Source organism: Gilbertella persicaria, assembly GCF_025201335.1.
Source record: "Gilbertella persicaria strain CBS 190.32 chromosome Unknown B0P05scaffold_16, whole genome shotgun sequence".
NCBI classification, from domain to species: Eukaryota; Fungi; Mucoromycota; class Mucoromycetes; order Mucorales; family Choanephoraceae; genus Gilbertella; species Gilbertella persicaria.
In genome coordinates, this window is record NW_026251977.1 from 60,754 (window position 1) to 79,363 (window position 18,610).

The following is an 18,610-nucleotide window of genomic DNA, read 5'->3' on the forward strand; positions in this document are numbered from 1 at the left end:
GAAATAAAATAACTCGAGTCATTTTGTTAAAACTTTCTTTATTGATTAGCCGCCTATGATGATTCTGTTTTATGCATTTTTCATTGGGAAATACTTTGTTCACGCCAGAAAAAAAAACTTTGTATGCAAATGTATTGATTTTGACAAAAGAGTAACTACAGTTTATTTAAAAAGATCAAAGAGACAAAAAGGTTGGCCTATTAAAAGTATTTTATCCGTTGACCGCATTCACAATAAACAGTTGTAAATAGTCACACAGTGCTATCAAACAAGCTGTGTCATTCATGTAAATTATTTTTAGTCGGCTTTTAGTCAAATGCCTTACTGGAACTGCCTGCCTCCCGAACTTCTTGGAAAAATATTTGTTTATTTAGACAGTACGAGCGCAATACAATGCCAACTTACTTGTCGTAGCTGGACAAGAGCCTCTCAACTAGCCATATATTGTAAAGTTGCTCTTCGCAACACTGATCAAATCGCGTCTTTTGTACACACTATTACCAACTCATCTTTTCTCGGGAATCACGTAAAAAAACTCAATATCAACAACGATTTTGATACAATATCAAGCAATGTTTCTTATTTTACTGACCTGATCAATTATTGTCCCAATTTGGAAGAGCTTACGGTGCTATGTACTTATCAGCTTTTTTGGGAAAGACTGTTACGAGAGCTCGAGGAAGGGAACCTGAAACATTTAGACACACTACAATACCCTATATATAGCCGTGAAATTGAAAGCTACAGCCGTGTAGTGTTGACTATGCGGAGTGTCATTAAGCAAGCAATCATATGTGATAGTCTATCATCTGGTGAAACACATTTCTATACAGATTCATTCAACATGCTTATTAGTAGACTGGGTGAATTCAAGCGAATCGAAAGATTGAAAGTCAGGAACCACACAAACATTTCATTACGTGAACTTGGTGAAATGCTCGATATTCGCTCTCGATTAGAAGTGCTAAGCATATTTATATGTCCAGATGAACCTCTTATTGCTTCAACGTCTTGCAAAAAACAAGATCAGCCAAAACAAATCGAGACTGTCACTAAACTTTGTCTAAGTCTGCCTTTATGCTCAGAAGACATATTTGTATATATCATGAGCAAATTTCCAAATGTCAAGCATTTGAGTATCGATGAACCCTTCTGCACTGAACCAGCTGAATTAGAAGATGAATATAGGCCAATGATTAGTCCTGAAGTCTTGAAGGCATTTACTGCCTACCTGAAAGCGATGAAGAGTTTCTACATCAACGATCTTTATCCTCAAAACATAAATGAAGTTATAGATTTCTGGCTTGCTCATTTGGTGGAGGGACGCTTGTATGTAAGTCTTACTTTTGAGAGTGAATTTATTGGAGACACATTAGACAGAATAAGTCTTGTGCCTGATTCTACGGGCGTTCCTGAAGTGAGTCTCACATCTCAAATTGGAGACTTTAATTTAAACTATTTACATGTCATTCGACATGTAGGAAGCAAAATCACTCGTTTGGAAATGGAAGACGAAACATATGGCTTACCTGTTTTTGTTTTTGATAACGAAAGATTCAAAAATGCGGTGCATGGATATTATTTGGATGATATATTTGATTCTTGTCACAACATGAAAGAATTAACACTCACAGGCATGACTATGATTGCTTTTAGTCCTGAGCCCAAGGTCAACAAGTCTATTGAGACCTTGAAGCTTCTGGGAGGAGAATGGTACATGTCCGCGGTCTTTCAACTATCGAATCGACTTCCAGCTTTGAAGCATGTAGAAGTTTACAACTCAATTATTGACGAAAATATGTCTATCATAATTGACATGGCTAACACTTCTTTTGAATCTTTATCTCTTGGAAGTGAGTTTTCTGATTATGACAACTATTTCTATTTAAAATTATCCTCAGTGAAAGGCGATGAGTATTATCGATGCAGCGAGACAGAAATTTCAGCGAGCAATGAAGCTACCTATAACAAATGGGTAAAAAGCCTGACAGTTTTGACTGTATACATACGGTGTAAAAGCCTTTATAAGCTAGAGATGCGTACTCATGGATTCAACAATTGGTATACAATATCATCACCATAATACATAAATAAAATATGAGATTACATACTCTGATTATCTAGTCAAATTGCTCATCTTGATCGATACATGGGCTTATGAAATAACAGGTTAAGAATACATGTATGTAGAAGCGAAGAATAATTTTTGTTCAAAGCCAAAATTTTGATAATCTGGTTGTCAAGTAATGACCCATCAAAGGTTGGTGTATTAAAGCTGTGGTTTGAGCATTTTTGCTCTGGATGCCATATAAAAAGTATTCGCAATTGATATTCTCAGAATATCTTATGTTACTTTGAGTGCCAAAGAGCATAAGGAAATAAAAGCACAGCATTCTATAGCGCAAATGTGGGGGTAAATGGATATAGGATACGTAATAAGGCTGTGCACGAAGATTGAAAGCGAAAGAAACCCCAATTCTTCCCGCCACATCTAAAATGGAGCTTTTGCTAGAAACTGCCTAAAGACGCAGTTATTGGACTTTGGTACAATAATGAGAGTTGTAGACATTTGCTTTCTAAGCTTTTTAATTTTAAAAGCGCACCAAGTTTGCAGCTAACTTCTAGAAGAAATAAGCAAATGTTTATAAATTTTTTGCTCATATCTCATCATTTTCATAGTACAGTCATAAAGCAAACACATTAACCAAAAACTAAAGTCTTTGACACACATTTTGACTATTTAAACTTGTTGATAGCTCTATTTTTCGTCCTATAGCATCAAAAAGAATATTAAGGGTTGTCAAATCGACGATTTTCATAAATATTACCCTTTCCTCAGACAGCATATTTTGGCGAAATTTCACAAACCAACCCCAAAAGTACCATAGATGCTAGTAATCATGACTTGTATGTATTTGGAGCATTTATGTGCGCATAAACAGGCTTTATACTATTTTTGCGTGAACATACAATTATGTGTGTTTTTCTATTCTTTGAATGCGATCATATCATTAGTTAAATTAAGGTATCAAGAGGATTTTCACATACTTTGCAATCGAATTAAATAACATACATTCATTTAAAAAGGTGCAATGTCTTTTGCAAAGAAGATTTAATGTGAAGCAAAAGGAAGATCGTTGATGCATCTAGAAAATGTAAGAAACTATTAAATTTGTAAGCGACGCATGTGTTTACTCATAACGCCCTTTTGGATACTATAAACAGTTAGTTATTTCTGATTTTTTTTTTGGTTGTTGATATTCAATTAGGTGCTGGTCCAGTGGGTTATTCAGCTTCAAAAGCAGCATAAGTTTGAGCCTGATTTGACAAGGATAACATATTCAATTCATTCTGTCAATGTCGTCAATATTTGTCAATCTATGGCATGAAGATCAAGAGGCATAGATATCCTTGTCAATGCTGTTTGACCTGTAAGTCGTTCCACAAAAGAAATAGACTAGGCTCATGGGTGTATTATGTAAGAGCTTTACTCAAACAGAAATGACCAGTCGGTTGAAAAAAGAAGCAGACAAAGATGCAAGAGAAGCCTTAAGCCGAGTGACTTTTTAAGAAAGATGGGGCCAACCAGAAGATGTAAAGACATGAATTGCATTCAATCGATGTGTATACCGAGTTTCATGTTAGATTGCAACTATGGTAGCCTATTTGGCCAGTCCTGATGCTTCCTTCATGACTGGACAAGATATCGGAGTAGATGGCGGACTTACTGCCTTGTTACCTTGTGCCCCTTTCTTAATAATTTAAAATAAACAAGTTTATTCCAATGCATGTCTATAGACATATGTATCGTAAGGAAAAGCCTTGAAGGCAGGTATCTTCTGGTCTGGTTGAACTTGAGTATCAGTAATGTACTCTAAAAATACAATATCTAAAAAGCGGTCAAACTTATACCCAGCATCATGAATATGGCCGACTTTTTTAAATCCAAACTTGGAGAACAAAATAACAGAGCCTTCGTTTTCGGCCGTGATACCGGCGATCAAGTTGCGGAACTTTAACTCTTTACCAATACGAAGCATTTCTGCTAATAATACAGAACCCAATCCTCTGCGTTGATGTGCCTGGTGAATATACAACGATATTTCAGTGGTTCTATAGAGATACGATTAGATATGATATGATTGAAATAATTACTTGCAAAATAAATGCAGTATGAGGTCTAAATCCGCCATAACAAGCATAGGCAATCGCTTTGTTGGTCTTCTTTTCTGCAGCCACAATGACAGGATATCCTTTTGATTTGAGTTCTTTAAACCATGTCAAACGGTTTTCAAGAGGAACTTGATCATACATGAACAAACAAGTCGAATTAAGAATCCGTTCATTGTATATCTCGAGCACTTGAGGCATATCAGACTCAGTAGCTGCACGGATAATGTATGATTCAAGCGGGTTTCCCATGATGTATATGAAGAGAGAGAGAGAAAAGGGGAGGAGGAAGGGTGTACAGTTTCTTATAAGTAAAAAAAACAACAGTCACTTTCTATCTGCCCTTTTTTGTGAGTTCTTTCTCTACTCCGAGTGATCAGGCTGTCAAAATCATACAAGTGAATGAGAACAAACTTGTGATTGCAGCTGCGATTGTACCTTTTTCTATTGCTGGTACCTTAATTCGTATTGGGCTCAATCGTCTACAAGATTACTTGGGAGCACCTGTGTTCAGTTTAGTTTATGCACAATGGATGGGTTGCTTTATTATGGGTATTGCCATTAAAAACAAAAACTTTTTATTACAATGGTAACAATGAAGAAGCGATGACAAACTGACTCATTTCCTCTCTTTATAAAAGAAAAGGTATCAGCCATTTCATCCTGCCATCACTTCAGGCCTTTGTGGATCTATCACTACATTCTCTTCCTGGCAACTCGGTATTTTTCAAGCATTTTCCAACTATCATGCTTATCCACATACACGCGGGAAAAATGTGTTGGCAGGATTGTCTGTATTCCTAGTGACCTTGGCCATGGCTATTAATGGCCTTGTCTTTGGACAGCATGTAGGTGAATTCGTGTCCAGTCGATATCATGCAACAGCGGTTGAACCAGTACCCCGAGGTTTTTCATTTGCTTACCTAAAGAAAAGAGATTATTTGACCCTACTGTTCGGCATATTATGTTGGGTGGGTGTTATTTTAGCAGCTATTTTTACACAACATCAAAAAGAAGTAGCACTTGCATGCGTATTTGCTCCTCTAGGTGCTTTGACCCGATGGTATCTCTCGTTTTATAATAACAAGCTGCCGCATTTTCCTCTAGGCACATGGGTGGCAAACGTATTTGGTACGATGATACTTGCTACTTTATCACTAGTACAGTCAGGTCCATCCATAAGTATGATTTCATGTAGTGTGATTGGAGCATTGGGTGATGGTTATTGTGGTTGTCTAACCACGATTTCTACATTTGTGGTATATATATATATCTTATGTTGTTTTGTTACATGCTTATTTTCTTAGGTTGAGTTGTGTATGTTACCAAGGAAATTTAGTTATCTGTATGGCACCATTTCTGTCGTCATTGCTCAGTGTACAATGTTTGTCATTTTAGATTCTTATATTTAGTCTCAAGGTGTAACTTTTTCATGTTTTTAATAATCAAATACAGTTGAAATCTATATATCTATTTAACAATAAAGAATAAGGTCTACATTCCTTTCTCTCTATTTGTTATCAAAGAAATGAAAGGTGGTTTTCTTATTGACTTGAGTTGTGTGCTCTCTCAAGCCTTGGCTTACAAAGACCAATGCACTTTTAACGTGTCTCTGGGCTTGAAATATCCAGTTTTTGACAAGCTTCATACTCACCTAAACACATTATTTTGAGAGAAAAAAACGCAAGGATTTGCTTTGACGATCTTTTTAAGTAATCTTTTTCAGACAGAATATATTTTATCATATAAAAGTTCTGCTGTAAAGCCTTTCAAAATGAGTCGATTCTTAAAATTTTAGACAACCTTACTTTTGAGTATGATCATCGAAATGAGAATCTATTCAAATACAGGTAGCCAACAAGGAGCTGTAGATCTGTTTTTGTACCTCCATCTTGTACTTATAATTAAACATCTATGCTGAAAAGCAATAAAGTCCTTTTCTTTAAACGGATTACTTTCATCATGCTCTACCCTAGCAAGTGAAAATTGACTGTCATGGCCAGAAAGAAGGATGCACCCGAAAAACTGATAGAGAAAGCATCCGTTGAGCCTATCGAGGAGGTAGAAGCTTAAGCATTAGAAGATTGGGAGCTTTGGAAAAATGCAATGAAAACTTCTTCTCTTGAGGATTTGAAGGATGATGGATCTAGAAGGAGAGGGGAGCCATTACTCCAAAAATTCAAGGTCAACCAAGTGGAGAAAAGTAGTTGATGCCAAAAAAAGTCAGCCCAAACTCTACTTTGTTCAATTTTGGTATCAATGTTCAAAAAGCGTGAAGAACAAAATAAAAAGAAGCTTTGCGCATCCTCAAAAGAAGCTAAAAATGATTGAAGAATCTTTTGAAAAGCTCAAGGCCCGTAACGCACCTCAAATGAACAAGAGGAAAGAAGGTTTTACACTTGAGTTCTACAATCACTTTAGACTTTTGTTGAAAAACGTTTAGAGGGTGCAAAAAAAAAAAGTGAGGCATCTCGAGGTATAGTCCAGCTTTTGTGGGCCAATAACTCAAAGAACTCTAGAGCTAAGAGTATTATAAGATGGGATAAAAAGCATTTGGAGAGTGGGGATCTTAGTGATCACAGCCAAGGCGTTCATATCAAGAGAGAATCTTTTCTCAGCGACAGCGATGTCAAGATTATGGTGCTTGATTACATCTAGAAAATGAAGCCAGGTGAGCGTTCTCTTGTGGCAATCAAACAATACATTGAAGATAATGTGATCCCTTCTGCCTTGGGTATGGAGAGATCAATGTCCATCTCAACTGTCAGCAAGCATCTTCATGAGTGGGGTTACTCCTTGGTAAAAAGAAAGGACTGTTCTTTGATGGGCACGAAAGAGATGATGTAGTGCAGTATCGAAAGCAATGGGCTGCTCGCATGATTGAGTACATGCGTAGATCTGAGGTTTACTCAGGAGACTATCAAAAACAGGTCTTAGAGTCAAGCTTGGATAAAAGCGAAGAGAAGATTATGTTTATGACTCATGACAAGTTCACTTTCTACGCAAATGACGATAAAGAAGACATTTGGAGTTTGGAGGGCGAGTCTTACATTCGTAAGAAAGGGCCTGGCTCTTCCATTATGGTCAGTGGGTTCCAGTGTCCATGTCACGGAACGATGAGGGTGGAAGGTTGGACTTCTCGTAAGCTGCTTAAAGCTGGAGAGAGCAGAGACGGATGGTGGACTCACAAAGACATGGTAGTCCAATTAAAGGACAATGCCATTAAGTTGTTTGAAAGCTTACATCCTAACTACCGAGCTGTGTTCCTTTTTGACAACAGTTCAAACCATGGAGCTTACAGTGAAGACGCATTGGTTGCAAATCGAATGACACTTAACGAGAAAGCCTGGCCTCTGACTAATAAGTATCAGTTCAGAGACACAACCGTCGAACTCTCGTCTGGTCAGCTTCTTCATCAATCCTTTTTCTACGAAAAGGAGTTTTCCACTCATGACGCAAAAGGTAGACCCAAAGTTAAGAAAGTTAGATACTTTAAAGGTAAAATAAGATAACAATACTACTGCTCATTTGTAAACTTTGATTACTCTAGGTATCAAAAAGATTCTTGAACATGGTCAATGGCTATGCGATCTTGAAGGTAAACAGCGGAATCTCCATTGTGGTCAATCTGAGGCTGGTACTCGATCCATGTGCTGTGCTCTGCACTTCTTAGAAAGCCGACCAGATTTTATGGCTCGAAAAACAGCTTTGCAAGTGGTAGTAGAAGCAGCTGGTCATATTTTTGAGCTATACCCCAAATACCATTGTGAATGCAATTGGATAGAAATGCATTGAGAGGTATAGCCAGACTTAAATGCGATTATTTGTTCGAGTGATTGAAAAAGAATATCTCTGCCTTTTCAGACAAAGCAGGTGATAGTGTTGAGATAAGAAGATACTTTCAGCGCTGCATGAACTACATAGAAGCATACAGTAAGCATGATGATGTCAGAGAAGTAGCCAAAGAAGTCCAAGCATTTGTATTTATCTTACAGAAAAGTTAGAATCCCAAAAGACTTGTAATAAAATGAAACTATTGTTTGTTAAAATGCTATTTCTTTCATATTTTTTTTAGGAAGACAAACTTGCCTTAGTCTTTGCTTCAAATCCCCTAAAGATCAGACTTTCTCTGAGAAGTCAATACTGAAACAGGCTTTCATTTTGGTCATTTCAAGTCCAAAGGCACGTTACTATTCTTACTCTTGTATCTAGATTTAGTAATGCGATTTATTGCCTTCTGCTTGTCAAAAAGCTCTCTTTTAGTTCGTCTTTTATTGTGTTACTATAGTTAGGACACACATCGCGTAATCTTTCTCGTGTAGTCTATCAAGCTTTTAATTTGATTTGTTCTGAGCATACTTTTTTTCTTTATGGACTTTTCGTCATGATGTTGCTTTTCATTAAACAATGCCTGTTCTTCAAGTAAACACAGTTCAATATTGAACAAATTAAGCTAAACTCATATTGATGACTCTGCACATATTCTGCTACTTGAGTGTCTTTTTATAAAATCATCAAACAAAATAATAGATTGATAAAATGAGCGGTTATTCAATTGGTAGTCATGTTCGCTAAAAGAGGCATGATGATACTTTTTTTTCTTCTTCTTTTTACTTCTTCATCCTTTTCATCTATTGTACATCTATACCATGACTGATACTTCTAGTCTTATGCAAGTCAATGAAGATACTTTCAAATTAACCAAAGCAAAAGGTATTCTTATTCTTGTCAATCATAGTATGGCTTATGCAATATAGGTGCATCCATGTCAACCACTTCAAGAAAAGGATCTACCATGACAGTCATCTTGGAACCTCATAACAGTTCATTTCAAACAAGAACACTCGAGCTAAAAGATAAAGCTAAAGTGCGTATTGGCAGACAGACATCAAGCAAAACTTTACCATCTGCTTTTAATGGTTATTTTGACTCGAAAGTATTATCGAGACAGCATGCTGAAATATGGTGTGAAAGATCCTCAGTAAGAACATAAAAAAAAAAAAATTAGGGAGTGGTCATATTAATTTAAACAAGGTTTTTATTAAAGATGTAAAGTCAAGTAATGGCACATTTGTGAATGGACAGCGATTATCAAACGAATGTGAAGAAAGTGAACCTAAAGAACTATACCATCAAGACCAAGTGGAATTTGGTATTGATATTTTTGGCGACAATGGATCAAGTAAGTGACCAACTAGAGTGTCGAGTGATTGATGGTCCATAGTCATGTATTATAAGGTTGCTTGTACTGTCCATATATTTCCCATGCCATTATCCCAGGTGGATACAGACATTATTAAGGAACTTGGTAACCATCATTCTGCTCAAGTATACCCAGAGACACATGCAAGTATAGACAAAGTTTGCTTTTTAATTTATTTATACTTTTATGTTATAGTCTTTAATAAGGAAAACATCAACTTCATCTATCAATACGACATCTGAATTGACAGTCGATAATACAGGAGTCGGTAATGGCACAGGGGGAGCAAAGAAATCTCGCAAGTTGGAGTCCATTTTACTTAAATTACAAGTAAGCAAAGCGAGTTTCATAGTTCTCGATATTTATAGAATTTAGAGTGAATTGGATAAATCAAAGCAAGTAGAGAATGAATTAAAGACGATTCGAGAAACAGTAACAGATCTTGATAAGATAGTGTTGAATCAAGATAAAGTTAAAAAATCAGACGAACTTGAACTTAAACTAGATCAAGCAGAAGCCACGATTCGATCCTTTGATAAGAAATATAAGCATCAAAACCAAGCTATTCAAACTGCTAAACAAGAACTACACAAGTTGGAAAAAGAACTAGAAAATAAGTGTCTTGAAAAAAAGCAATTAGAACAAGAGTTGATGAATGAAAGAATGCGAATTAAAGAACTACAGGAACAAATTCAAAAGGGTACTAACAATAAGTTTTGGAACGCATTTCAGGTAAATTAAAAAAAAAAAAGATTAAACTTATGTGTGTTATAACATAGGTTAAAAGCGTTCAATATGTATTTGCTGTTCTTGTGGGTGTTTTATCTACATTATTATATGTATTGTTTCATTGAATAGACACACATACACACACACACACATATATACGCACACACATACACATACACGCATACATACACACATTTATATATACATATATATATATATATACCACAACTGTTTTTATTCCCTCTCCTCCTCCTTCCTTTCTTCCTTCCATCTCCAATTAATACTAATACTAATAGAATTGTAATTATGAGGTATAGTTGTAATCTGTCCAATTTCCTCGATACCTTCCATAGTCATAAGGATAATTGTAACCATAATTTGTGCCATAGCGGATACGGTTAAACAGTGTTCGAAGCGTACTTGGTTTATAGGGTAAATAACTATTATAACCTGCATATCCACCATAATAAGCATTTTGAGGGAGAACAGGAGGAAGAGAAGGACTTATGTAGTTTGTGTTTGGATAATAGGCTGTATAAGGATTTACAACGCCATAATAACTATTTGCAGGATAGTTGGATATCATTTGTTGTTGACCATATACATTAGTAGGTGGGTAACCATATCCCCATAATTCATATAAGGATATTGTTGATAGGGATAAGCCACTAATGTTTATAATAAGTTATATATATTGTTCATGATATACTTACTGTAGAAAGAAACAAGAAAAAAAAATATAAAGAAAAAGAGAAAGAAAGAAAAGGAAAAAGAAGCACTTATTAGGTAGATCTTTCTCTCGACATGTCATCATATGATTTAAGTCTATTACAACAAATATCGTATCATCACGTGATCTTCTTTCTATTATGCAAAAGAAGGCAACTGTTGTGAATACAAACTCCTCTCAATTGCCTAAATGATCCAACTGTACTACTCTCAAATTGACAGCCTTAGAACAATGAGACTATCTTTCCATTGTTTATTCATACTTAGTATTATCGAAAAGAAAAAAAAAGATCCTTCTCTTCATTAAGAAGAGAGAGTCAATAGAGATTTTTATTTATATATTTTAAAAAAGCTAAAAAAAATCAATTGTAAATGCTACTTTAAAAAAAAAAGAAAAAAAAAAAAAGATAGGGTTAGTATTACTTTACTCTGTTGTGGCAGCAATAGTAGGCACATGGGTAGTATTAGCTGAAGTTGTTTCAGGAGGAGCCAAGACTTCTTGTTGTTGAATAATAGCAGCAGTAGCAGAAGTAGTCAACACAGACTGATCTTCATTCTCTGTTCGAACCCTTTTGTTGGATTCTGTCGTCTTTAACTTGGATAGTTGAGTAATATATATATATATATAAATGTATGTGTATTTCTTTTTACCTTCTCAAGTGGTCTTTTAACACCCTTTTGTCCTACAAGTTCAGGAGGCAGTTTTGATCTACATTAAAGAAAAAGAAAAGAGAGAATAGTGTATTAGTCTTCGTGGTATGTTTCTTGTTAAAGTGTATTATAAAATGAATGCAGCACCCTTTAATATGTGTTATACTGATCTTCATATGTTCTGGTTCATATTTATCCCATGCAGTGACTAAATGTGTAAATTCTCTTACTTGCCAAGAGATGTCTAATTTTTTCTTTTCGCCTGCTATATGCTTATGTGAGTATATAAACCATTTCTGTGTGTGTGTGTGTGTGTGTGTTACTTTACCAGCTTGAGTGTCAGTCTCAAAACCAATATAAAAAGTAGTCGTAAACAGACGCTTCAAATCTTTCTGGTTCTCTTCAGTCACCAAACCATTCTGCTTTAAAAGTTCTGTATGGTCTGTTTCTAAACTTCCTTCTTCTACTGTAAATGATCTTCCTGGCAAAAGCACTCCCTTTGTCACATTCTCTGCTTCTTGTGGTGTCAGACAATAATGTATTTTATCAATTCCTTTCACATAAGGATGAGCCAATGCAATCATCTCGACCATTTCTAGTTTCAACACCAACTGTCTCAATTTAGCCTCGACTAAACCAGACCACATCAATTGAGATTCTGCTGATTCAGAACACGATGTGACCTGTAAATAATACTTGTAAGACTGAAAGAAGTTGCTTTTGATAAACAAGTCCTTCCAGACAGATTCACCCTTGACAATCTTCTCAACCACATCCAAGCCCAGTTTGAATTCGTTCATCATGATGTGTCGTGTTGAGTCTGTCACGTTGTGGGTGGCACACATGGAGGGATAAGCAGGCGTAATGATAGGCATACGATGGCTTCGATCGGCAGGATAGAGTTTAGGGTTCCAGACTCGGACTTGAAGTGGACCATCTTCCAGAGGACGCAACAAGACAGGCTGAGGCCATTTCCAGCGTGACATGATGGCAAAGAATCGGTTCACAATCGAGGCTGCACAAGCATTCGGATACAGCTGACAGATACGGGCAATCAACATGGCCCAGGCAACACCACCTAAAAATCCCATCACATTGGAATAGATGCCTCTGTTTTTAGCCCATAATTTAATGGTACGAAGAGCAATACGAAATGTGCCTACATTAGGCACAAGGCGTAAAATATCGTCTGTCACTCGAGAACCGTTTAAACTTCGGACACATCGTTCGTCTAAGCTCTTGAGGATATTGTTGTCTGCTAATTCTAAATCATCGGGTACTCTTGCAATAGCCAATCTGGCACAAATAAAATCAATCTACATGCATGGTGAATATAAAGTATAGAACCAGAAATGGCATTTGTCACCTACAGGTATACCAGAGAAATGCATTTTAATCACCGGTACATACGCATCGGATACAGCAGCAATTTCAGTCACTTCAGGTCTTGCTTTCAACATGTCATACATGATGGTAAAAAAATGCTCTCTTTCTACATGCTTTGGAAATACACACAATGTATCAATATCAGCACCTATTTTAGATGGTTATCAGCATATAGAGTTCTCTGATTATTATTATTTTTTCATTATTACCTGCACCATGAACACCAAGACGATAACTACCATACGTAAAGATCTTGCCACCCGCTTCTTTGGCTAAGGAATCAGGAAAACTCTTCAATTTACTGACTTTGTAGACAAACTCTTTCACCATCTTGTCTAGTTTTCCAAGTACAACCACTCTATTGTCATGTTCATGAGTCGATCTTTCTTGTCTGCCATTTACCTTTTTTGTGCTTCTTGTTCACTTTCAAATAAACCAAAGTCTTTTAGTGTTTGTAACAAATCCTCTGTTAATTCAAGTTCTCTTTCAGTAGGTAAAGCAGTTGAAATGGGAGGCGTAACGCCATATTGACGAATAGGTTCTTGACTCATAGGATACACGTGGAGGAAGAAAAAAAAGAGAGAAGGAGAGAAAGAGAGAAAAAGGGATAAAGTGACTGTTGGTATAAAAATAATCCATTTGTCTATTTTAAGATCATTTATATTAACTTCATTTCTTTTCCCCCTTAAAAGATGAAGATTTGGACTTATTTAGTGACTATCAGTGTTCTTTCTACTACTGCTATTGCACAATACAGTGATAGTATTAGTGTTCAAGCAGTGGATGATTATGATGAGTAAGTTGTCATCTAGTTTCGAATTCGATTCATCTTGAGTGATAGTTTTGATGTTGGGTTCTCTGAAGTACTAGAAGGACCTCCTCCTTGTAATGGGTTCCCTGAGTATAGAAATATACCTGTCAATCAAGCATTTTATGTAGGTGCACATAATGCTGGTTCAGACCTACTTGAACACGGACATCAAAAGCGTGATATCCTTCGTATGCTTGAAGATGGTACATTATCAAATACAAGTAGTTATGTTTTTCTAACTGTGTACACTATAGGTATTCGTTTCTTAGATGTCCAACTATGTAAAGAGTAAGAGAAATCAAAGCAAGTAGGTATGCTTACATTTCATTAGCCAAGAGAGTCTTGTTGTCTGCTCAGATACCACTCTTTCCACAAACACCTTTCAAAACGTATTAGAAAAGGCATTCACATTTGCAAGAAATGAAGTAGAACAGTTCTTTATAGTTCATGTCAAATCAAACAATGTCAACACAAGAGAAATAGAGACAATCCTAGACCAAGTCTGTGAAGTCCATACGAATCAAACACAAGGCACAGATGAATTTGTGAAGGGAAAGGCAAGTGAAGAAACAAACAACAACAACAAAAATTGTATCTTATAGGATATTAGTGCCCTTTTGTCTATACTTATCGCCCTGAAAAAGGTCCCTGGAAATCCATGGGCGAAATAGTCAATTATGACCCCGAAATGGCTCAATGGGAAGGGGATGGTGAATTAGTGGGTGTAAGAACTAAGTTTATGTTGACTGTGTCTGATGATGTGATTCAACCCAGCGACTATGCATCTTCTTATGTTACACCTGTAAGTATCTATTTGTGTCTTTCTATTCATGCTTATGATAAACTAGGTCTTTTGGCGTTCATTAGATAATACCATAGATTCTTTAGATGGATTTAAACAAGGTCTTGCTCAACTATGCCGTGTGCCTGGTTATGGTATTGGCTTAGGTTCTTTTGGTGCCTTAAATAACAAGATCTATCATCCTGACTATCTTGAAGATGCTCTCTTGAACAGAGATGGATGTAACCTGAATGATTCACCTTTAAACACTTTCTTTACTCATATTCTAGTGGACCATTATGAAGACCAATTGCCTTATCTTAAAGAACTCGAGAGAAGAATGATGGATCTCAACTATGCTAAATGGACAGGCAATTACAGAATGATGACACCTTCTTTATTCAGAAAGAAAAAAGTTGAGCGTGATGAACTATAGATAAGGATGGTCTATGCTTATATACATCAGTCCTATTGTATTCAATAATAAATATTGTTACCAATCTCAATATGACTTAATCTTTGTGCGTGTGCTATAACTAAGGTGAGTGACATTCATACAGATATATACTTGCATTCTCTACGCCATTGTGTCTCACATTGAATACCCTGTTGACATCTTTCTCTGTGTACTAGACAAACCATAAGGCTAAATATGGATGTGTGTACTTACATTGATCCAATCCATTCTGAACAACGCCTTTCCAAAATGTATAAAATAAACCATTAGCAACAGTGACAGTACATGAATAACAAGCTCGTAAATGCTGTGAAGGTAAAATGCCTTCTTCTTGAATTCTGTAATAATATTCATCATCGTCCAATACACTTTGGTTGTCTTCACTCAATAATCGACGCGTATTATACAGTTGTAATCCTAAAGGCGTCATTCTTCTGATAATCGCTAAATAGAGGCAAAGCTTGCTTTAGTCTATTCCCTTCTATGTTACTTACGAATAAGACCATTTCCGTTATCTAAATCATTCAAGCATTCTTCCCATGCATTTTGCCATGAAATACCGTACTGTCCCAAATAGTCTGTTAATAGACCAATCTCTACTTTGTTCAAATGGCCTTCTTCTTTGGATTCAATGACTTCTAAATCGCTTATCCAAGTCTGAATCGAACTTAAATCTATTGTCTATCTTAATGACATCATGAGACACTGTATACAAACCACTCAAGACATAGAGTTGGGCTATCTTGGACCTATTGTCACATGTCCAATATTCACTACAGGCAACAATACCACAGAAACTACAGCATTGATTTAAAGCAGGTTCATTGTTCCCAAATCCTCTTGCAGGCATATATTTTAAACAGAATCCACAGAGAATATGACCAAATCCATCTTGTTGACTATCTGAGATTGGAATAGGGCATGTATAACCCGTTTGGTTGCCTTGGGTACAAGATAGACAAGGTGCCTTCCTATACTATGTAGATGAGTATTTGGACAGAAAGAGAAAAAAAGAGAGAGAGAGAGAGAGAGAGAGGATCATACACTATGAGGGATTGAAAAGAGGAACTAGATGAAGAAACCGAATAAGATGGTTGTGGATGATTTTCATTCGAATCCACAGTGAATGTTTCTTGTTCTTCAATACCTGCTTTATGCAGAATATCAATCAGATTTTGAAAAGTAAAGTTTTTGCAATAAGCGTTGGCTGTGGATCGACATACGGGGCAAATATAATGTGAGCTTTGTCTGGGTATATATTGGACACAATTTAAACAAAATGTGTGTAAACAAGGTATTAATGACTGTGGTTGGTCATACATATCCTGACAAAGGGCTGCATTAAAAAAAAAAAAAAAAAAAAAAAGAGCATGAGAAAAAAAAATAAGCAATATCAATTATTACTTGCCACAGGTAAGTTCATTTTTAAAAGCATCCTAAACAAAAGTAGTTAAATAAAAGAAATAAACTATTTGTCATATACCGTAATAGACGTTTTCCTTAAAGACATGAGTAAATAAAAAGAAAAGAAAAGAAAAGAAAAAAGAAAGAGAGATAAAAAAGGTTTATTTTACATATATATATATAAAAAGCCACACTGATCATGCCCTGAATAAGCTGCATATTCTGACTTTAAATTACAATTCATGCATCTACGGGGTTGATCCTAAAGTAAACAAGGACACAGTCTATATAGACTGACTTTTAGTCATATATCCATGCTATGGCTTACATGTTTATAAAATGCGTCTTCTAATTCTTTATTAAAAATCAGGAAATAAGCTTCTATAAGGATCTGTTTGACCAGTAATACCATACTGCTCTTGTGTCTCTGGATACTTGTCAAAATGACTAGCATCCCCTTCTCCTCGTATTTGAGGAACATAAGGTGCTCTGATTTGACGAGCTAAAATACGATTGAAATCAACTCCGGTAAACCAGCCGTGACGTTTGATATCATCACTTCCAGCCTTTAGATTACCATATCGTTTTGTCAAATCAGGCGTTAATAATCGTTTCAATAAATCTTTGGCATTTGTGTCAAAATAAGCTGGCCATTTAATTTTACAGGCCAAAATCTTTTCATAAAGTTTTAAATGATCGTCATCAAAAAATGGTGGATATCTTGTATAGGTTAGATACGAGTATACAGTCTTCTTAACTTACCCAGCCAACATTTCGTAAATCAAAACACCTAGACTCCACCAGTCAACAGCCTTTCCATAACCTTTGGACTGAATAATCTCGGGGGCTTATCATAGTCTGTTAAACGCAATCACTGTTAAGCGAAATACTTACCTAAATAATCAGGTGTACCACACAGTGTCCAAGTAATGTCTGGTACATATTTAGCAAACCCAAAATCAGTAATCTTGATATGTCCTTGAGCATCCAACAATAGGTTTTCAGGCTTCAGGTCACGATAGATCATGTCTTTGGAATGAAGGTATTCAATAGCCAAGATCACTTCAGCTGCATAAAACTTGGCTACATGATCTGGAAACCGTTGTGATCGTCTAAGGACAGAGAACAACTCGCCACCAGGCACATAATCCATCACCATATACAGATTATTACAGTCTTGGAAAGTGCCCCACATATTTACAAGGAAAGGATGAGCCACTGATTCCAAAATGTGTTTTTCGTTATTGGTGTGTTCTACTTGTTTTAATCGAATTACTTCTGTCTTTTTCAACACTTTCATCGCATAGTAACGAGCATTGACTTTAGACTGTATTAAATGAACACGACCAAAGGATCCAGTACCCAAAGTACGTGATATGTTGAAATCGTCCAATTTGAGTTTGGGACGATTGATTCGCTGGTGAATAATGGACTGATCATTATAGACAGCAACATAGGGTTGTCGAATAGCCGTGTTGGCAGCCGTGGTAGCACTCACAACAGCAGCAGCAGCAGTATTACCTGCGTTATTTGCATTGAATGGCTTTGGGTGCGTCAATTGAGAGAGTTGCATTTGTTGCGGTTTTTTATCTGAATTAGATTAAATTAATTCCATATTGGAGAGGTTTTTTTTCTAAGATAGACTTCTTACCTATTTTTTTTTTTAAAAAAAAGGTTAGAAGATGAGCTTTCAGAGTGACATATAAAGAGGTTTACCTTGTTTCTCGACTATTTTAGGCGTCTTTGTTTCTCTGTTGTCTTCTAACCAGGGAACTGTTCTCTTCTGCCCAGCATCTAAGCCAGTTGACATGTGGGGTTGAGGTTGAATAGGAGGCAAATAAACAGTGTCTTTTTGTTTCTTGTCTTGAGTGTTGTAATACGTAGACATGGCAACCGCTGAATAAAAAAAAAAGAAGAGAGGGAGAGAGGGAGAGAGGGAGAGAGGAAGAGAGAGAGAGAGAGAGAGAGTACACGCTTACAAGGGAAAATTTTTATTTAAGGAGGAGCTGACTGGGTGGTTAGTAGGGAGATTGAATACCACCAAGGTTTCATCTACTTGATTGTTAAACAAACAAAATCATGTTTACATAAGCAAGGTTTATTTTGTTTATTCTCTTTTCTCTTTTATTGTTTACTGGTTATGACTATTTAAAAAGACAGACTGTGTTTTCATTCTGCTTTTCTTTCTTTTTTGTTGTTGTTTAGATGAATGCATAATTTTAAATTAGATTTGAAACCTTGTTGAGCTTAAATCACCCCTTCCGCTTCATTGTGTAATATTAGTTTGGC

At 36.1% G+C, this 18,610-nt stretch overlaps 10 protein-coding genes across 10 annotated transcripts; 4 read left to right on the top strand and 6 right to left on the bottom strand.

The window, feature by feature from the left end:
• Positions 1 to 38: 38 nt before the first annotated feature.
• B0P05DRAFT_538184 (uncharacterized protein) lies at positions 39 to 2,116 on the top strand. Its single transcript, XM_051577814.1, has 2 exons — positions 39 to 191; positions 242 to 2,116. Exon 2 carries the CDS (start codon positions 317 to 319, stop codon positions 2,081 to 2,083), a length of 1,767 nt encoding a protein of 588 aa, XP_051435591.1. The 5' UTR covers positions 39 to 191; positions 242 to 316; the 3' UTR covers positions 2,084 to 2,116.
• Positions 2,117 to 3,774: 1,658 nt separating this feature from the next.
• On the bottom strand, positions 3,775 to 4,430 carry B0P05DRAFT_538186 (acyl-CoA N-acyltransferase; the record flags this gene model as incomplete). The annotated part of the gene is made up of 2 exons (XM_051577815.1): positions 4,160 to 4,430; positions 3,775 to 4,113 (listed from the first exon to the last, which is right to left on the bottom strand). Exons 1-2 carry the CDS (start codon positions 4,420 to 4,422, stop codon positions 3,777 to 3,779), a joined length of 600 nt encoding a protein of 199 aa, XP_051435592.1. The 5' UTR covers positions 4,423 to 4,430.
• Positions 4,397 to 5,582, top strand: B0P05DRAFT_611357 (CrcB-like protein-domain-containing protein; the record flags this gene model as incomplete). The annotated part of the gene is made up of 4 exons (XM_051583392.1): positions 4,397 to 4,425; positions 4,544 to 4,759; positions 4,817 to 5,429; positions 5,478 to 5,582. 4 exons carry the CDS (start codon positions 4,397 to 4,399, stop codon positions 5,580 to 5,582), a joined length of 963 nt encoding a protein of 320 aa, XP_051435593.1.
• Positions 5,583 to 8,819: 3,237 nt separating this feature from the next.
• On the top strand, positions 8,820 to 10,114 carry B0P05DRAFT_570925 (SMAD/FHA domain-containing protein; the record flags this gene model as incomplete). Its single annotated transcript, XM_051581347.1, has 6 exons — positions 8,820 to 8,883; positions 8,928 to 9,151; positions 9,205 to 9,352; positions 9,395 to 9,498; positions 9,569 to 9,703; positions 9,749 to 10,114. The coding sequence occupies 6 exons, from the start codon at positions 8,820 to 8,822 to the stop codon at positions 10,112 to 10,114; spliced, it is 1,041 nt and encodes a 346-aa protein (XP_051435594.1).
• A 115-nt stretch (positions 10,115 to 10,229) lies between these two features.
• On the bottom strand, positions 10,230 to 11,260 carry B0P05DRAFT_538193 (uncharacterized protein; the record flags this gene model as incomplete). The annotated part of the gene is made up of 1 exon (XM_051577816.1): positions 10,230 to 11,260. A coding segment is annotated over one exon (363 nt), but the record flags the coding sequence as incomplete, so codon positions are not given.
• B0P05DRAFT_538203 (Poly(A) polymerase central domain-containing protein) lies at positions 11,206 to 13,510 on the bottom strand. Its single transcript, XM_051577817.1, has 5 exons — positions 13,271 to 13,510; positions 13,078 to 13,226; positions 12,853 to 13,016; positions 11,811 to 12,798; positions 11,206 to 11,747 (listed from the first exon to the last, which is right to left on the bottom strand). Exons 1-5 carry the CDS (start codon positions 13,417 to 13,419, stop codon positions 11,515 to 11,517), a joined length of 1,683 nt encoding a protein of 560 aa, XP_051435596.1. The 5' UTR covers positions 13,420 to 13,510; the 3' UTR covers positions 11,206 to 11,514.
• Position 13,511: 1 nt separating this feature from the next.
• Positions 13,512 to 15,361, top strand: B0P05DRAFT_538212 (uncharacterized protein). The gene is made up of 7 exons (XM_051577818.1): positions 13,512 to 13,882; positions 13,934 to 13,967; positions 14,011 to 14,236; positions 14,290 to 14,481; positions 14,528 to 14,907; positions 14,958 to 14,990; positions 15,033 to 15,361. Exons 1-5 carry the CDS (start codon positions 13,870 to 13,872, stop codon positions 14,894 to 14,896), a joined length of 834 nt encoding a protein of 277 aa, XP_051435597.1. The 5' UTR covers positions 13,512 to 13,869; the 3' UTR covers positions 14,897 to 14,907; positions 14,958 to 14,990; positions 15,033 to 15,361.
• Positions 14,721 to 15,524, bottom strand: B0P05DRAFT_63101 (uncharacterized protein). Its single transcript, XM_051583493.1, has 5 exons — positions 15,412 to 15,524; positions 15,131 to 15,377; positions 15,033 to 15,089; positions 14,958 to 14,990; positions 14,721 to 14,907 (listed from the first exon to the last, which is right to left on the bottom strand). Exons 1-5 carry the CDS (start codon positions 15,421 to 15,423, stop codon positions 14,891 to 14,893), a joined length of 366 nt encoding a protein of 121 aa, XP_051435598.1. The 5' UTR covers positions 15,424 to 15,524; the 3' UTR covers positions 14,721 to 14,890.
• On the bottom strand, positions 15,481 to 16,453 carry B0P05DRAFT_63155 (uncharacterized protein). The gene is made up of 4 exons (XM_051583499.1): positions 16,322 to 16,453; positions 16,141 to 16,253; positions 15,635 to 15,893; positions 15,481 to 15,584 (listed from the first exon to the last, which is right to left on the bottom strand). The coding sequence occupies exons 1-4, from the start codon at positions 16,350 to 16,352 to the stop codon at positions 15,565 to 15,567; spliced, it is 423 nt and encodes a 140-aa protein (XP_051435599.1). The 5' UTR covers positions 16,353 to 16,453; the 3' UTR covers positions 15,481 to 15,564.
• A 55-nt stretch (positions 16,454 to 16,508) lies between these two features.
• On the bottom strand, positions 16,509 to 18,298 carry B0P05DRAFT_538248 (kinase-like domain-containing protein). Its single transcript, XM_051577819.1, has 4 exons — positions 18,038 to 18,298; positions 17,216 to 17,911; positions 17,084 to 17,168; positions 16,509 to 17,041 (listed from the first exon to the last, which is right to left on the bottom strand). The coding sequence occupies exons 1-4, from the start codon at positions 18,207 to 18,209 to the stop codon at positions 16,681 to 16,683; spliced, it is 1,314 nt and encodes a 437-aa protein (XP_051435600.1). The 5' UTR covers positions 18,210 to 18,298; the 3' UTR covers positions 16,509 to 16,680.
• Between the last annotated feature and the right edge of the window lie 312 nt (positions 18,299 to 18,610).

Excerpts from the sequence above, each read along its gene's own strand:
- B0P05DRAFT_538184 (XM_051577814.1), top strand. The coding sequence starts at position 317 with ATGCCTTACTGGAACTGCCTGCCTCCCGAACTTCTTGGAAAAATATTT.
- B0P05DRAFT_538203 (XM_051577817.1), bottom strand. The coding sequence starts at position 13,419 with ATGAGTCAAGAACCTATTCGTCAATATGGCGTTACGCCTCCCATTTCA. Across the intron at positions 13,227-13,270 it reads GAACAAGAAGCACAAAAAAG|AGTGGTTGTACTTGGAAAAC; the intron begins GTAAATGGCAGA and ends ACATGACAATAG. Across the intron at positions 13,017-13,077 it reads TCTTGGTGTTCATGGTGCAG|GTGCTGATATTGATACATTG; the intron begins GTAATAATGAAA and ends CATCTAAAATAG.
- B0P05DRAFT_538212 (XM_051577818.1), top strand. Across the intron at positions 13,968-14,010 it reads GATGTCCAACTATGTAAAGA|CCAAGAGAGTCTTGTTGTCT; the intron begins GTAAGAGAAATC and ends ACATTTCATTAG. Across the intron at positions 14,482-14,527 it reads CATCTTCTTATGTTACACCT|GTCTTTTGGCGTTCATTAGA; the intron begins GTAAGTATCTAT and ends ATGATAAACTAG.
- B0P05DRAFT_63101 (XM_051583493.1), bottom strand. Across the intron at positions 15,090-15,130 it reads TCAGAATGGATTGGATCAAT|TACACAGAGAAAGATGTCAA; the intron begins GTAAGTACACAC and ends TGGTTTGTCTAG. Across the intron at positions 14,991-15,032 it reads GACACAATGGCGTAGAGAAT|CACACGCACAAAGATTAAGT; the intron begins GCAAGTATATAT and ends CCTTAGTTATAG.
- B0P05DRAFT_63155 (XM_051583499.1), bottom strand. The coding sequence starts at position 16,352 with ATGCTTTTAAAAATGAACTTACCTGTGGCAA. Across the intron at positions 16,254-16,321 it reads AATGAACTTACCTGTGGCAA|CCCTTTGTCAGGATATGTAT; the intron begins GTAATAATTGAT and ends TTTTTAATGCAG. Across the intron at positions 15,585-15,634 it reads CCAACTCTATGTCTTGAGTG|TTCGATTCAGACTTGGATAA; the intron begins GTTTGTATACAG and ends AATAGATTTAAG.
- B0P05DRAFT_538248 (XM_051577819.1), bottom strand. The coding sequence starts at position 18,209 with ATGTCTACGTATTACAACACTCAAGACAAGAAACAAAAAGACACTGTT. Across the intron at positions 17,169-17,215 it reads TGGTACACCTGATTATTTAG|CCCCCGAGATTATTCAGTCC; the intron begins GTAAGTATTTCG and ends GACTATGATAAG. Across the intron at positions 17,042-17,083 it reads ATTTACGAAATGTTGGCTGG|ATATCCACCATTTTTTGATG; the intron begins GTAAGTTAAGAA and ends AACCTATACAAG.